Source organism: Triturus cristatus, chromosome 3_2 (assembly GCF_964204655.1).
Source record: "Triturus cristatus chromosome 3_2, aTriCri1.1, whole genome shotgun sequence".
NCBI lineage: Eukaryota > Metazoa > Chordata > Amphibia > Caudata > Salamandridae > Triturus > Triturus cristatus.
This window is the reverse complement of record NC_140584.1, coordinates 1063960790-1063979124: the sequence shown is the minus strand read 5'-3', so window position 1 is coordinate 1063979124 and position 18335 is coordinate 1063960790. Positions and strand designations below refer to the sequence as shown.

Here is an 18335-nt window from a genome sequence, read left to right as displayed (position 1 = left end):
TGAAAACTTTACTATGTCATGCCCCAGTACTGACTTGTCCAGACTACAAAAAGTCGTTTGTGTTACAAACCGACGCCTCTGATAGAAGGCTTAGAGCAGTACTATCCCAACCGGATTCTCAGGGTCTGCTTAGATCAGTGTTGTTCTTGAGCCGAAAGCTATTTCCTAGAGAACCCAGGTATGCCACTATGGAAAAAGAATGCCTTGCCATAAAGTGGGCTATGGAGTCGTTACAGTACTTCTTGCTAGGACGTACCTTCTTTTTAGTAACGGATCATGCTCCATTGACTTGGCTATCCACCAATAAGGACACCAATGCTAAAATCTTACGATGGTTCTTAGCATTACAGCCCTTTTCCTTTCAGACTCTACACATGCCAGGAAAAATGTAAGGAAACGTTGACTACCTATCCAGATTCCCTACATCAGAATGTCCCGATCGTCCATCCCAAGAAGAGAGGCAATGTAATATAGGCTGTGGCGAGACCGGAGCGGCCGAGGAATCTAAGATGGCACCCGAATGGACGCCATCCGACAGGAAAGTGAGCGTTCTAGAGACTCGGGATGCAGGAGGCATGACGTCGCGGGAGGAAGAAAAAAGCATCGGTTGGAACAGGTGCGGAGGATCGGAGGATTACGGTGTGGAAGGAGAGAGGCAGCGCGAGGAAAGGAAAACCGGAGGAGCTGGAGACTCTGAAGAGGAAGACCGGAGAACAGAGGAGGCCAGCGGGAGAGCGGAAGATGTTGGACCAACGCCGAAGAGGGAGAGTTCCCCAACAAACCCCGTGGCAGTATCCAGACGTCCCCCGAGGGAACAGGACGCCGCGATACCCGAAGCTACGGTCCTGGAGGACCGTAGCTTCAGGCAAGTGTCTTGGAAATAAGGGTGGAGGAGGAGGTTAGCGGGGAAGGGCTTTATGGGGCTCTGGCACAAATAGGGCACTTACAGTTATGGAGTGGTAACCCCCATCACAGAACCCCCCCACTTTCCCCACCCTTCTGTTGCCCTTTCCTCTCCCTCACTATTTCGGTGACCCAGAAATGATGGTGACGGGGAGCACGGTATAGAGTAATAAGAATACAGTACAGACAGTGACGGTAGTGTTCTTTCTGTTTTCCTTTTGGGGAACGCCGGCCCTCGCTAAAGTATTGGAGGACTACGGCTTGAAGAAGAAGGCCTTCCATTAAATGACCATGCTTCAGGACTTCGTTACCCTTCCATTGTGTTAACAATATTGATGGTACACTTAAACTGTCGGACTGTTAGCCCTGAAAAAAAGTACCACATTGTAATATTCACAAGGACCACGTGTCTTATCCTTAGTAAAGACTCTAAGTTCAGGGTTCCCCATAAGTGAGAAAGGGGGAAAATCATTACAAGCGAGTTGGGGGTTGCAGTTCAATTTCAATGTATATTGGGGTTGTGAAGGTTACTCTGCTCTTGTTATACATCATGTTGATCAGATGGTCACCAGAAATGAGAAAAACGCGCAAACACGAATGGTCTAAGTGCAACTTGTTAGTATAGTTAAATAAATGTGTCATGTTTTTGCACCTAACGGAAAATAAAAATATCTTTAAAAAGAATCCTGTGTCTCCTTCACCTCTCTCATACAACCCTTATCAGTTTTGTCAGCGTTAATGTCTCTCCTCAATTATTGGAATGGTACCTACACTTGTCACCAAAACAGTCACAAACCCTAAATTCCAGCAGCCTGTCGTCTGTTCCTTGCTAGGCCTGAAATGCCATGACCATATCACACCAGTACAGAGATCATGCCACTGGATCCACCTAAAAGATCTAATTTCAGAAACCCACATCCATCTTGGCCATACACAAGGATATCTTTCTGAAATGTTTTATCCTTGTGAGCCGTCAATAATCATTTGAGCAGAAAACCTGAACTATCCCATCATGCAGACTTGTGGAAGATCTTTATAAGTCCAAGATTGGTCACTTTGGAATTCCTTACCACTCCAAGTAAGACTTGAAAATGACTTCCTTTTATTAAAAAACCAGTGTTAAAACTCACCTTTTTTCAGGCCAATGTTTAAGCTACCCTCCTCACCAGTAATGCCAACATATGTCTTGAGTATTTCATTTGTTACTCTACCAGTCAGACGCAGGTACTATGTCCACTTCAGGTCAAGTGAAGAATTAAGATTCTGTGCTTTATCCATTCCAAGGCTTTTGAGACTGAGTATCTGAAATTATGTAGGCCAAACTTCACTCCTCGATTCCGCGTTTCTGTTGGACTATTGATAGTTTCCTATGATCTTTGGACTGTTCAGTCTAACTGGATTCTATTGTATTTCCTATGTTCCTTTGATTATTTAGCCGATTATCCTAGCTCCTTCCTTTTCATGTCCCGATGTCAAGTGCTATGGAGCTGCCATATGGTGTATTGTAGCACAACAAACAAGCATTTACAATGCAATGGTCTCGGCATTGGTAAAGTTAGAGCTATTGGCATTGCTCATGACAATGCCGTTTCTTTACATGTTTTAAAAACAAAAACATAAACAAAAAGAATGTCATGAGCAATGCCAATAGCTCTAACTTTACCAATGCCGAGACCATTGCATTCTAAATGCTTGTTTTCCAATGTGAGTAGCTGTGGATTTTAGGCCCTAGCTCAGCCGGCACCTGAGGCAACCTGCACATTTATTTATTTTTAAATTACACAAGCAAGGGAGCTTGACTTGTGTGGCTCTCACTAGTTAATTTTACCCAGAAGCACTTGCAAACATCAAACTTTGGTAAGAAACACATTTTCCTAACATTTCTGTGAAGGAAAGTTCTGCTATCTGCGGAGAGCCGCAAAGTTCCTACCACCCTGACCCACATAACCCATTGTGCTTTTATCCTGCTCTTTAACCTTGCACTTCCTTGTGATTGGACTAGATACAGGACTGTGATTAAACTAAGGCCTGCATTTGCTGTCTTGCATGAGCCTGCGGATATTAATATGTGCATACTATTTTTACATATAGAAGCTTTCAGTCGGCTGTCATAATTCACTTGTTTATTTCTTGTCATTTACATTTTCTTCCGTCCACTACAGCATACACCATTGGACAATGGGTCAGCTCTCTTCAGCCATTGGCTAACTTCACTAAGAGTAACAGCATTCTTTTCTTTGACAAGGAGCACATCCACACACAAAGGAGTTTCTTTGAGTGCCAAGTACAGCCACAGCAATGTGTTTCAGATCAAAGAGATATCATTTCACCATACACCATTCTGCAAAAAGGCTTAAAAGGAAGATCTTAATAAATCAGCCAGTCTGATCTACTCTAATTACACTTCCAGGAGGAGATTTCAGCACCAACAGTTGTAGTAATGAGGACTGAACATATATCCCAAAAGGGCTTTCCCAAAGAGAGACAACATAGCCATCCCTGTTAATTAACATTAAAGCTTCCTTTCAAGTTCTGGAGCCAGGCGGATATCGCACTGTAAATTTGCGTTCTGCATAAAGTGGAAAAAGTCTGTTCCATGATGAACTAAACCCAATTCAAAGCCAGTTAAGGGTTTTTATTCGGGTGCCACAATTTAAGCATTTACATGACCTCCCACTACGATGGATCTGTGTTAACATTAAAGGCCCAGATTTAGAAATGTTGTGCCTCTGGTTTGCATTACAGTTGTAATGCAAACCTGACAAAAAAAATCCCACTTGATATGCATAAGCAACCTAAAGCAACGCAAATGATTTTTCGCGTGGCTTTGTGAATTTTTTTTTTTTTTTTAAACAACGCAACGCAGCACATTGCACTGCTTTGCATCAGATAGGAGATCTATGGCTGGTGGATCAGTGTTCATCTGCATTCAGTGATGGATTCGGACACAAACCCATAGACTTGTAGACACTGATTTGCACCAAAATGGTGCGCCTGCCTCGTTATTTCCTTACTGCGGGTGTGCTGCACTCTGCAGAACGCATTATGAAGAGGAAATAATCTAAAATTCGAGTTTTTTTTATGCAGGAAGACATCCCTTCTTGCACAAAAGCGATATGAACCACAATGCAGACACCTGCACTATGGCGCAAGGGTGCTTGCGTTGGTCAACCACAAGTGCGCCAGCACATGGAGAGAGTATAAAAGTGCCATTTCTGTGAGATAAGTCACAGTTCTGCTATCTCCTGCTGAGGCAATGTAGAAACTTAACTTGCTGCGCTCTTTGAAAACATGTCCCTTAATTCATACAGATCCATGAAATAAAGGGCTAGCGCGGTCGACAGCGTAGCTGAGAAATTTGTGCAAGGAGTGTGACAAAGATGGGCAGATATATTTTCATTGTCACTGGGGCGCCAAAGACTTTCAGGCGACTCGTACTCTCCGAAGACCTATGTACAAATGTAAAAGTGGGCGTAGTCGGTCAGATGCAATTAACAAACAATAGAGCGCGTTGCCAGGAGAGACACCTGTTGCTTTCCGTGCCCTGCCTGCTCTTGTGTACTTAGAGCTTCTTGTCATTTCCATCAAATACTGGTAGCATACATCTTCCACTTGCCTGTTCTAAAATGCTGGCATGTATGTGATGGGAAACTATTAACCCAAAAAGCACACTTCTGCAGAGGAGCTAAAAACTGTAAAGGAGATATCCCATATTTTTCAAGTTGCTAGGGGAAGCGATGTAAGGGGAACCACCGGGCTTCCGGGTGCGGCTACAGTTTGAGAAAAACACAGGACACATGTTGACATGAGCAGAGCAACTGAAACAGAACTGCAGGTACAACCCCCATTTTTTCTTTGTCTGCTACAGTAAACGGGAACCATCTCTAAGACTCGTTTGAGAAAAGTAGTAAACAGACTGTCTCCGACTCTTCCGAAAGGCGGGGCAGAAACCCTCCCCTTGCTCCCAAGTTACCGAGGAGTAGAAAATGGTGTCTCTCACCTTCACACGGTTTAGGCTGGCCTCCAGTCGCAGCTGATGCACCAGCTTTTTCATGGTCGTAACGTTTGAAGCCCCCGACATGTCTGCGCGGCGGAAAGGGAATCTTCTGCGGCTAACGGCAGTGAAACAGTAGCAAACTTTTCCTTCAAGTTTCCGGTCCCCTCTTATCAAAAGCCCCAGTGCGCAGGCGTGAGAAACACGCCCAGTCTACTGACGCCTGAACTTGTAGACACGGAAGAAGGACTAGAACCAGTGTGCTTTTGTATCCTTTGATGCGAAAGCGGTATAATAAACAAGGGGGAAAGGCGTCCAAAGCACGGTGCGGATCCCGATAGCAAAACAAGGAGATCAGGTGAGGGAGCAACGCCGGGACACCACCGCCTTTCTCCGAGGCAGAGAAGAACTGCCTCGGAGAAACGCAGCCTCAGTTTCGGATTCGGGGGCGTGTTTCTTTTTCTCTCCTCTTGCCATTGGCTGGAGGAGAGAAAAACACGCCCTGCGAAAAGCAACGAAAAAACACGCCCCCCGATCCGAAAAGGACGGGGCTTCAACGGAGTGACTGGACCTCTTCTCCAGTGGCTGGCCTGCATTTAAGAGGCCAGCCAATGGAGAACAGGAGAGAAGAGGGGCGGGTGCAAGCCCCTCTTCTCAAAGTCACTCAAAGTCATTAAATCTCGCGAGCGAGACTGCGCAAGCGCAGCCTTCGCTAGCCGAGACCTAAAAACGAAAATAAAGTGAAATATAATGTAAATAAACTAGAGAAAAGCTGAGTGCCCACAGGCTTGGGAAGGGCCTCCAGACTGGCACAGGGTTCAGGGCTGGGGGTTCACTGAGCATCTTAAGTCTCTTGGAAAATAAAAGTATATTTAACATGCCAGGTAAATGGCTAAGCTGAGCACTTCATGAGCACTTTCAACAAAGTAATCTCCATCATTCGGGCAATGGCAAAAACCTTGATATAGGGGAAAGTGAGACACCATGGCATATTAGGCACATAGGAAGTAGCAGGGCATGGCTAGTTTATAGAGGTAGATGGGCTGTTGGCAAAGTGTGTTTCATGGCAGAGCCCGCTGAGGTTCCAGTGTTAGAAACCCAGCAAACTGGGTGACTGCAATATGGTCTCTGTGTAGTAGTACAATTCGAAATGTAACCCACAACAAAATGTGTTGCCTGATATAGTGTTAGAAGTGCCCCTTATATGGTTTGCAGGAAATAATCAGAAATTTGCATCCTTCCTGAAATCTCAGCTTGCATGAATGGTTGCTTTGGTTCACTTGTTATGAGATAGATATATCCTTGTACATAATCCTGTGGGGCTTTTGCATATATACATGCTTTTCTGTTGTACTCCAACCTGGAAGCCAGTGAAATTAGTTTAAAAGTTGTGCCATAAGATCTTTGAAAAGTGATAGGGGCTTAGCTACCTACTTCAGCACCTTCTGAAAACGAGGCAGGCGTTCTAAAACGTCAAGGCAAGCGGTGTAAAATTTAAGAGAGAAAGGGGTAATTTAAAGATAGAAATATAAAAACAGGTAACGTTCATAGCTCCCAGATATCCCAGTTCCTCTTGTCCAAAGGCAGTGGGGGCCTTCTCCCTATGATCAGTCCTATAAGGAGAGAATGATTAATTGTCCCTGGCAGAGGTCTGTGGGACTATTCCCAAGCTTAGTTCTAATTGCCGTGTACAGAAGGGATGCACTAATTTACGAACATATTTAGTAGTCAATCTGAGGAAGGTTGATCAGGCAATACTTCGCAGAACAGGGCAGTCTTCAACTCTCTCATGAACCCAAAATTTTCCTGCTGTTGTCTCGGAAGTTTAATGAGTTTATTCCAAATTGTAAGGAGTCCCTGCTTGGTTCTGCACTTACATTCCTTTGGCTTAAGCGGGAGCTATGACATACACAATGATAGGCCAGAAGACTGGTTTGGTATCATAGGTTTGTGTCCCTAATGTCTGCATTGTCACCTCCTGGAGAATCCAAAGGGCACAGATAGGTAATTTATTTTCACTAGTTTGCATGCTTACAAGTGGAGCACCTGGGTATTCCTCTCTCTCGCTTCTGCATTTCAACCAATGCACGAGTCTCTATGCCTGTCCACTATCATGGGTTAGGATTTCAATTCTTTGCCTATGATATGCAACTAGTTTTTCAACCAGAGAAAAAGAACTGGCCTTGGTAAATCTGTCTTTAGCCTGGAGCAAGGATTTGCCTATCCCAATGCCGTATACACCTGCCTAACTGCAAAACAGATCTGCAGGTTACAAAATAGATGGAGGAAAAGTCATAAATCCTGAGACAGTTAATGTATGCACACCTCGCCCCCACCCCTTTAGCTCATATCAGCGAACTGCCTACCTGCTGGTAAAATATTAAATACTCTGCCATATTCATAGTCTTTTGGAGACAAAGAACAAATGGACCTTTGATCATGCGTCGACAAGGAAAAGTTACGTTCAACGTTATGCCCAACTCGTTTACAATGGCTTGCTTTCTCCAAGTATGAAATAAGTTGGTGATGGGCTGGCCGCATGCTGGTGATGCCTTGATTGGTTAAATGCAACACGTTATCTCCAGGACCGATACAAATGAGACCCCAAAAAGTTGAGGGGGAGCTTGAAAACCTAACTTGTCAGATGTCCCTCAGACACTGCCTTTCTTCAGTAACACTTCTAACAAGATTTCCTGTGGTTTAAAGCTTCATGTGTGGCATGTCACAGTTTCCAAGGTGTTATTAACATAGCAATTCTCTTGAAACATATAGAAGATTTATGGAAATATTTATTTAAGAAAACTTACAGTGAAAAAAGCAAAGCCAGACAAATACAACCCACCATAGATTTCATTAGGTTGGCATTGAAAACAATTTTAAAAATGCAATAATTTAAAGCAGTATTTACAAAAGTTTATACATAAAACATTACAATTTTTACATCATTAAATGCAGTTACCTCACTGTTCATAGAATACTATTAGCATAGGTAGTTACCTACGAGTAACAAGACTATTGTGACATTTACAGGTTCTGATTGCATACTATACCACATTTATACTACGCAAGGGGCAGAGTCCAGCATACTTATTGTACATCACTATATTAATGTTATTGTTTATCAATAACCCCCATAGGCACTGCTAAAACCTAAATAAATGTTAATGTATGGAGTTAAAACTCCAATACGGTGCTCTCTCCAGCTTCACATTTGCTGGTGTATTAAAGGGTAATCATTTGTATTCAGTAGTTTGCTGACAATACCCAATACCAGGTTCAACAAATACCTAAACAGCGGATTGGTGCAGATTGTTTCTGAAGCAAAGCACACACCCCCCCATGTCACTTAGAGTCATCCTGAACACCAACCTCACCCTCAAAGTACACATTGCATAAACAAAACCATAGAAAGCCAGGTACCAGCGCTTTCTTCTAAAGAAAGTGAGACTGTTTAATTTAGGAATCAACTTCTGAATTGCTGTTCACACCCTGTACCCTTGCATTTGAATGGGGGTGGTGGTGGTAAAGCCCTGCTCTCCTAGGCCTCTCAGACTCCAATTGGCCACCCTTAAAAGCATATTACAAGAAACAGCACGTTTGACCTGAGACAGGAACAAATATTACCACATCACCCTCAACGAACCCCATTAGCTCCTTTTATTTGCCTGCACCATCTTCTAGACCAGCTGCATCCTTTAGAAAGCCATCACAACCAACCCCGCCACATATTCTGCAGACACGCTCACCATCGCTGGTGGTTTTCAGTACACTCGTTGCAAGTACACCACCAGACTACAGACAGAGACAAATTAAGGCAGCAGCCTTTTGAACTTATTCACCCAGGATATGGAACAACATCCTTGTTTTCATCACAACATTGCTTCAATTTAGGAAAGAGTTTGTGTAAGGTGAAGATACATCTCTTTAAAGAACATTACATCAGAATGCAGTAACGGCCCACTTCTTCTCCCAGAACCCAACTACCTCTCCTACCGTCCTATTATTGTATGCTTGCCTTTGATCCTATACAGTGCTCTGCTGCCTTTAGGCTAGGATCGTGCTACACAAATAATACATACGTACATGCAGATTGTGCCTCACTGATTAACTTTGGATGCATCTCAGCCAATCAGCAAGCCGAGATTAGCCTTTAGATGCTCATTTAGCTCTAGTACTACTGAATGCAATGTTCAACTTGGAGTTAAAAGCAGCCCAGGAGATGGTGTTCATTCCAGCCTATATCGTAGTGAGATAGTATAGCAAATGAATATGTCTATCTCTAGGAGAATTTTGGTGACATATTATATGTCTATAAGAAAACTGTGTGTATTTGCCTCGGACTCTATGCAAGACTGCATAGAAGATGATCAGTCCACCCCTTCCCCTAGAAACAGCCCCCTGGTCCTTTGCTCAGTGTCCCATGGTAAATATAGACAAATGCGCTTCCGTGGAGTTAAAATAAACTTCCGGCAGTAAATGCACTACCACTTGTGGTAAGAGGCAGCTAATCTTATTAGCATAACATATATATCCCTGAATAAGTGGTCAATGTTAAGAAACAATGAGAGAGGCTCTGTACTGTCCTGAAAAAGGGACACAATGAAAAGCAGCTGCTGCTACCATCAGTTTAGGTAAGGTGTGGTCACCAAGTATTCAGGTAGTTGTCAGGGGTCTTTTTGTTACAGGGCGCCTGTTGCTGTCCCTGACATTCACACATCGTGTTTAGCAGGCTCGTGGTAAATGCTGAGCTCCAGCAATCTTTGTTTAGCTTCTTGAATTTGTGGCAGTTGCACAAAACAATACTGTTCTCCTAGTGATATTTTGACCACTGTTGGTATTTATCCCGGTAGTAATGCCACGCTGCTGGTCGTGATGCGTAATTATACTGCCTCTTATATTACCATCAAAGGAGAGTTATTCTCAACAAATTGATAATTTATTGGCAGTGGTATTGTTTCAGTAGACCGCAATTTCTGATCTTCTTAGGAACTCGTCAAGGCCTATTCACCTCTTTTGATGCCAACTGGAGCAGTTAGATGGAAAGTACCTCTGGGGGCTTTAATTAATTTTAATGTTGTTTATCGCTTAGGATAAATCACTGAACTATACCCTTATGTAAATGTAGACGCATAACATCCTGACTTTGGTGATTTTTCATCTAGCAAACTTGCTTCAAGCCTTCTACAAAAAGTGATCAGGAGGTATACAAATGAAAAAGAGTAAAGGTTGCTTTTTACATTGCATGTATGGGTACTATCATTCCTGCAATAGCAGTGATTATAAAACTGTTAATTCAGTCATGACACCAAACCCATGTATTACGGAAAATAATTGCTGTGAATTGCTGATTTTCAGCCAAGTAAATTCCTACAAAAATATATAATTGCTATAAAAATACATAGAAACTAACGTGAGTATTTTTATCTCATGATAAAATCTCAGGCGAACGACCATCGCAACGCATGCGACAGATCGCATGCGTTTACGTCGCGTGGAAGATTTTAGTGACCCTTACAGATTCATCTGCCTTGCAGTTTATCATCCCTCGTGTTATCCGAACCTCATTATGTATATATACACTGTTACTTACAAACTTATCAGATACATTATTGTGTGAAATAATTTCTGAGACAGCTATCTTTTGGAACAATCAGCATTAAACAAAATGTGGATCAGTATATGATTAACTGCCCATCATTTTCTTGCTCATTGACGGAAAACCATCATGCACTAGTGGCAGTGATAGTCATCGGACTTCTTATAACACTTTTGATGCATTAGCATAATTTGGTGGGTCACTTAAGCAATATAGTATCAATAGCTAAAACGATCTACTCATAACAATAATGCCACAGGCTGCAGGCATTTCTTAGGATATCAACGCTTGTGTATGAGATCAGTTGGCATACTATAAAAGGTGAGTTGCGGAATCATGGAGCCATTTGGTTTTGTGAAATTTCTGCTGATTAGTAAAGGAAACACAAAGTGAAGTCCCAGCTCCAATTATCACACATTTAACATGTGACTGTGCATTATGTTACATTTGTCTTGCTCTGTCTGTTACTGGTGAGAACATATATGGAATGTTCTGGATCTCTTGGCCTTTCAACTTTCCACATGCAACTAACATTTTGGAAAGGGACATTATTTGCACGGAATCTCTCACCACCATAGTTGCCCTACTTCATCAATGACATCTGTCATGCACCATGGCTTTTTAACCAACTCTGCTCAAGATTCAGTGACTTGTAGATATGCTTGTGATAAGTTTAGTCCGATCGGTCATTAGGTGAACACGTATTGTTATTACTCCAACACATTTTGCCAAGTTTAAACACTGTATCTACTACCATTGGTATTACACTGGTCTTTCAAGGTTGTTCCACAGAAAGCAAGGGTCCCGGCAGCCTAGTTTTATGGGTGCATCAAAGTACTTTTATGCTCCTTTCTTCAGTTTCCTGCTCTGATTTTGTTCCTGGTCTGCTCTGTACATCGATTTAGCAGGAGGTCCTTGCTCGGTCTGGGTGGTATGGTTGGCTGACTCTTAGATGTATTCTCCACCTCCTTGATCATCTCTAGAAAATCAACCAGAAAAGAACAATGAGGAAAAACGTTTAACCACAACAAAATATCTCAAATGTGTTACTTAGGATGAACCTTCCTGTTAAAAAATCTTCCATTAAATCTCTCTGCAGTAGATTCTAGTTTAGTCAATAATGCTCACTAATAGATCATTCCATCAAAAAATTCAGCAGTAGCAACAAAATTTCCAAGTAAGTTATTTAGGATTCACAGAGGGATCATTCCGTTAAAACTCACTCAAAGTATCTACTAGTGGAAAAGAAGGAGAGGAGGTCGGATTTATTGTTAGAATACAGCCAATGACTTTCTCACAAATGGATTATTGATTTTAACAACCAAGAGTGTAAAAGTGGATGTTTACTTAAATTACTTAAAGATTATTCTTTATTGCCGAAATTAGGAAATGCTGTAGCAATCAGCAATTCATTTGCGAAGGTATCAGGAATTTGACCTCCAACAAGAAATCACAAAAAAATTGAATTTCAATTTTGGAAGATTAACAGAATTAAAAGGCATGGTGCTACACTTGGTAAAAGTAAAAAAAATGCAGATTGCACATGACTCGTCATCACTGATATAATCTCTTGAAGATATCTAAAAGAAAAAAATCTACTTCTTTCTTGGGCGAGCTTTATCAAAGGCTCTCCCAAATCAGACTTAACTTTCAGTAGAACATTAATAGCAGAATCACATCCTGAAACATACCAAGATTTTGGGGATTTCCATTCTCCACTTTTATGAGGTTGTCTCGGGACTTGCGCTGCTGGAGATACCGCATGCTGTTCCTCCGGTACGTTTCTTGGTTTAGCTGTTTGCGCCCTTTCATATGGATACTCTTGGCATTGCGGATGGTGGATCTGATGAAAAAAATGTATATTATTTCCTCCACAAATAAATAGGAAATTGTACAGTGCAGTTGTTGAAAACGAATATTCATTCATTCTTACTGTGGCTAACAGCCTTTAGTTAAACCTTGAAGCACTCAGACATTTGCAGGAGAAAAAACTGAAGCAAAAGATGTAACACTGATTAGCCCTTGATCATATATGTTAACATGATAACATTTTTTAGTATTGATAGGTCACCTCTCAATTCAGTACTAACAAGCTTTGTTCAAGTACTTTAGGTAGTGCCAGCATATCACATTGAAACCATTTAGTGCTCTGGGTTCCATCTAAGCTTGCGCAGTGGTTTGGTTCTTCATGCTTATACAGTTGGTAAGTCATGGTTAGGGCTAAGCCCATATCATAATTCTTCCAAACATAATAACCGGTGTGTAAGAACAGCGGATGGACAGGTGGAATGTTAAAGAGGGTACAACTAATTCTTCAGGTAAAGGGAGATGAAGTTCGGTCTGGCAGTGATATGGGTATTCTGGATTTCTTGATATCCTGCATCCTGCAATATCATATTGTGTGCTTCTGTTTGATTATAATTAAAATCTAGCTATCGAGGTGCAAAGCTGGCCTTGTATCCCGCTAACACTGCATTTCTTTGAACTTGGTGTACACAGGCAATTTAGAATAATGGACTATAATATGGATCAGGTTGGAGTTGTTGTACAGTTAATCCATGAGCAGGGAAGCTCAGTCATATATACTGGCACAAGTGTAAGATGGTTAAATAGTGACTGGTTCACTATTTTGACAACTTCCTGAACAATTTAATTGGCAAGAGTTTTTGGAAGAGAAGGTGACTAGGTTTTGTTCTCAGCATTGGCCTCTGGGCACTCAAGAGCCTTGGATGTTGTATGCCTCTGTGTTTGCCATCTATTATTTGGTTGCCAGATTGCATAAACTTCCACCACTAGGACTGGAGCTGGACTGGGATCCATGCGTATGCCTGAAATGTTTTATTACCAACTCCATTTTGTTACTTTATGAGCCATGTGGGAGGAAAGATCTTTTTCAAATGGAAGCTCATAATTTATTTTTACAGCACAATTTTCAGAGTATGTAGGCAAAAAGCCAGGAGCTTTAAAAGCAGTGCAGAAGAGAAACTTATTTAATCTGCCAATACTTCAGGCTCTGGCACAGTAACCTGAAATATTATTTCTCTGCAGGTTCAAATCAATCATGCATTTGCTTATGTAGGAATTGTAGGCCACTCCTTTGTTTATAAATATGTGCACACTCAAAACAACAAAAATATACTAGGCACCACCCAAAGCACCTTGTTTTATAGGAGGTGGGCGATTGCTAGTGGTTATATTATTTGCAAGCATTCCCTCCTTCATTGTTTGTATTAATGAGGTTTTTACACATGCCAGAGTGAAGATGTACATCGGGGAAAAGACTGGCCTCCCAGCAGTAAACAGAGGACGTTTCGATACGTTATTGAGAGGCATCAGCAGTGGAAGTTCTGAGCACATAGGTTGAATGAATAGGCGGTAGGGGCACATTAAACTACCAGGAAGAACAGAAGTACCACAACTCACAGGAGCTTTTCAGGTAGGTGGGATGTATATGAAGGAAGAGCTAAAGTGTCATTACCATGTATTGGGTGGTATGCAAAGATATACTTGCCTAAATTGCAAATAAATTGTAAGAGTCAGAATTCAAAGGATTTCAAGATAGCAGGAGCTCAATACACACTGAATGCCAGTGGTGCTCGGACAATTTTCATAGTGGGGCACTGCCATCAATCTTACATCACTGAAGTCATAAGGACTGTGAAAAATCCAATCATCACCCAGAAGAAAAAGTGTAGCAAATGAGCCATGCCCATTCAGCATGAGAGCGGCCATGTTGCAGTATGGTGTGGTAGCGCACTGTCATTTGCAGAGAGCACACTTTCCATTGAAATGGCCACTAAATTTTCCACTCAGGTTTCAGCAAATATTTATAAATTATTATTTGCTCATCATACAGGTAAAGTGACTTGATTTGCTTTGATCCTATTAAAATCGTTTTATTACATGACACTTCAGCATTATATAAAGAAATTGCTTCATTTGTGCTTTCCTAACTGCAGACGTTTTGAAATATTTGTGCAGTTTATTTGCATGTATTTACATTTTTTGTATATAGAGAAAAATTACATCCTACAGCCTTTGCTTTCACACTCCGTATACCCCAGGAAGAGCATCACATAGCCCTATCCTATCACTTTGCAGTAAGAGAACAACAATTCCGATGTTAAATGTAAAATCAGCAATTTGTCAGACTACACTGCCTGACATTTGACCTCTGTCTTTTAAGACAGCAAATATGACAAGATAAAACAACATTCAATGGCATCGTTATTACTCTCTCAAGTTCTGAAATCCAGCATGGTTATGATACAGCACCCCCGCACCCCTTACTTCCACCGTGTATGCTGACAGCCATACTTATAGTTCTGAAGGGGGTGTAGCGGCTATGCCTCCGAAGAAATAACCCCCTACTTTATCAAAACTGATATTTCTAAATCTGTCTGTGTTTTGTGACCTTGTTTCTCTATTTTATCCTGGAGCTCCTCATTATTAGCGACAGTAACTGTTAATTAGTTCCATTGACTTTATTAATAGTTCTGGAGGAGATAGAGTATTGATTAACTCTTCCCTATGCATGCCAGTTCTGTTAAAAGTAAATGGAGTTTGGTTCAATTGATTCATTTAACACAATTGAAGACTACAACTCCCAGAATACACTAGGTTCACAAATTAAAGTCTCAAAGGAATGACAATGCCTGGAAACATGGTGTGGTTGCCAGTTAGATTGTACTGGCAAACCTAAGTATGTGCCAGTCCGTACTTACTGGAAAGTAACAAAGTTTTATCTAAATAGCAACAATATACGAGAAAAAGGTTCTAGGCCAGGCTTTTCCAAAAAAGTAGATCATGAGCTACATAGGTAACTACTATTAATAAAAAACAGGTTGGAAAAGACAACTGTTCTAGGCACTCTTGGGTATTTATGGTTAAAAAAAAGATTTTCTTAGTATGCATTGCCTAATTGTAGTACACATTAAAAATATTTCCCTGCTCTGAGGTGTTGGACATGGCCCTTCTTCGGCTGATTTCCCTAAAACGTTTTGCTTTTTGCCCTCCTGGTTTTTGCCAACTCTCTTTTCATGACCTTAGGACTCTGGGCACTTTCCCACTGTACTGCAGCGGTGAAGTGTGCTCACCCTTCCTAAAACATGCCAGGATAGGGTGCTTGCTTGATTGGCTTAGGTGTCGTACTTGTGCGTGCCCTGTAAAATGGTACAGAACATACCCAAGGATGGTGCTACACCGGCTAGCAGGGGGATGCCGCACTGATTGTGCCACCCACCGGAATAGCCTGTCAAAAATGTCTCCTGCTCAAGTTGGCCTGTCTCACTCAGTAGCCAATCCTGAGGGGGCCTTCACTACCACCAGGGTAAGTGAGTGGCTGCGAAGGTGCACCTGTGTGTGCATTGCCCGGGTAGGGATGAATCCCTATGTAGGGTTTCCCTACCTAGAGGGTTGGCTCTCTCCTTTGGACACATCTTCTTGGTGTGGCTGACTCTTGTTGTGGCATTAGGGCCTGGGGCACTTTACCACTGTAAATGCAGTGTGAAAGTGCACGTGCCTTCCTACACATGCTAGGAAGAGGCGCTTAAGTGATGTTTTTAAAACATGTGTTCAGTCTGCCATTGCAGGCCGGTGTGCACATTTGCACCCGGGGTGATCCTACACATGCGTTCCGCCTGCTGTTGAAGGCTGGTGTGCACTTTGCACCTATGGTGTTTCTAAACATGTGTCCAACCTGCCATTCCAGATCTGTGTGTGCTCAATTGCGCGTGAACTCAGGCTGGCCTGTTTAAATCCCCATCCTGAGAGGACCTTTCCCTACCACTATAGCACCATGAAGGTACGTCTTAATGGGTGAAGCGAGTGGAAGGTGAAAGGCCAGGCAAGTACACATGTGTTTGTGGCCCAGGTAGTGAGGAACAGCCATGTGTGTTTTCACTACCTATGAGGTTTGCTCTTTCCATAGGCTAACATTGGGAAATGGTTGAACTTACTTCAGGCTGTAAAACTGGATTGTAGTGGAGCAGCCTCATCAAGTTTCCTATCATTGGAGTCAGGCATGTGGCTCCGCATCATGGGGACCTTAGCATGCATATGCGTTTTGTTGGTGGGGAGGGAATTCACTGGTTGTGGGATCCAGCGCGGTCCACTTAGTCGATTGTGACGTATTTTTTTTGTGCGACACCCCGACTGCATGCTCATTGCGTGCAGTGTCCGATTCACAGTTTGTGGCCCTCGGAGGTAGGTGGGTAACCGTATTAGTGCCTCATTCTACCTCGTGAGGTATTGCTGAACTTGCGTGTGTGTGACCATAAGTGTCTGGTAGGGCCCAATATCAACTTGCACCGGATGTTGTGCCTCATTTCCACGGAGGTACGGAAATTGCAACCTTCGTTGTGTGTGACTGGAGCGGTCTGGGTCGACTCGTATCATTGCACACAAGACGCTGTGCTCAGATTGCCAGGGTGCGACTGTGATCAATGTGTACCTGATGGGATGCCTCCTTGCGGGAGGCTCCCCTTCTTCATTCTCCATTCATCGACAGTTCAGTTTTTGGCCCTCAGCGTGGCAGACCAACTGCCCTCTCCTCACCTGGCCTTTCCCAATGACAGCTTGTTGCCAGGTAGTATTGCCCAGCTTGGGCCTTGGTTGTGAGAGTGATTGACTGGGCTGGAGGAATGTTTCCGAGAACATTTGGAAGCGGGTCAAGAGACTGCATGACCCCCGTGCTTCGCAAAATTGGGCTGATGCCGGAAGGCCCTTGTAGACCCCTTTAGTGAGACCGACTATTGCCATTTTCTGCTCCGCATCCTGTGGGTGAAATGCTCGATGGGTGCCCAACCCGCCTTTGACGACTGCCTCCTAGTTAGTCCTGCTACATACTCCCCACCTGCCTCCATGGAACCCTAAGAGTGACCTTGGCCGCGTGCAGTCTAGTGGCTGGGGGGGGTTAGGGGGGAGATGGACATTTTATTTCCAATCAGTTGGTGTAGGATAGTCGGGGTGAGTTGGAGTTGTGGAGGACGGCTTGGGGCCACGGGTCTGCAGTGTGCTATCAATTGACGTGCTGGGTATCAGTGCACCGCATTAGGATGCTGAGTGTATATGTGTGTATGAGCACGTTCAGTACAGACCGACCTGATATCCTTTACACCGTGTGTCGGTGCGAAGTGAGTGTGTGTGTGTGGGAGTGACTGTCTATGGACCATCTGTGATTCACGATACTGGCTGGCGCGCCTTACACGTTGATTTTTTGCCAGAGGAGAAGAGCATTACCTTTGACACTAGTTTTACCTGCACAGCCTCAGCCCGCTGTGCTGCTAAAAAGTAGTATAATTCCGTGTATGTACATATTTCTGATATTGTTGTGACCGAGGTGCACCCTCTAACTGTGTGGTATTGAATTATAAGAATTACTAGGGTGGGCCAGGGATGGACAACGTGTTGCACCACACAGAGGTGCTGGTGGGGTGTGGAACAGGATCTTGCAAAAAACACCAGAAGTGTGCATGCTGATGGTGTCATTTGAACACGGTTGGGCCTAATACTCCAAGTAATAATTCCAAATGTGATTTATGCCCAGTAGTAAATGATGTTCATGTTGTGTTGACTATTGTGTGTGTTGAATACAAATGTTATCTACATACATCCTTGTGTGAAGTCTCTTTTGTGACGCTCAAGGTATTTATCATTAATGAGTGCTGTGCCAATGCTTTACACATTGCCTCTGTGGTAAGCCTGACTGCTCAGTGCCAAGCTACCCAAGGGTGAGCGCAGGTAATCACCCGCCCTGACGGGAGTGGTAGGTTCTGCCTGGCTGGAGCATCGCCTCAGCCAACCAGAAAGTGGCAGTTCCAACATGAGGATATGCAAATAACT

General features: G+C 42.9%; 1 protein-coding gene across 1 annotated transcript in view; it reads right to left on the bottom strand.

Moving 5' to 3' along the window:
* Positions 1-7668: 7668 nt before the first annotated feature.
* Positions 7669-18335, bottom strand: part of NCF1 (neutrophil cytosolic factor 1) — a 134296-nt gene continuing 123629 nt past the window's right edge. The window contains exons 10-11 of the mRNA XM_085649798.1: positions 12185-12336; positions 7669-11472 (exon numbers count right to left, since the gene is read on the bottom strand). Of these exons, the coding sequence (XP_085505924.1) occupies positions 11348-11472; positions 12185-12336 (277 nt within the window). The 3' untranslated portion in view covers positions 7669-11347. The remainder of the gene's footprint in view (positions 11473-12184; positions 12337-18335) is intronic.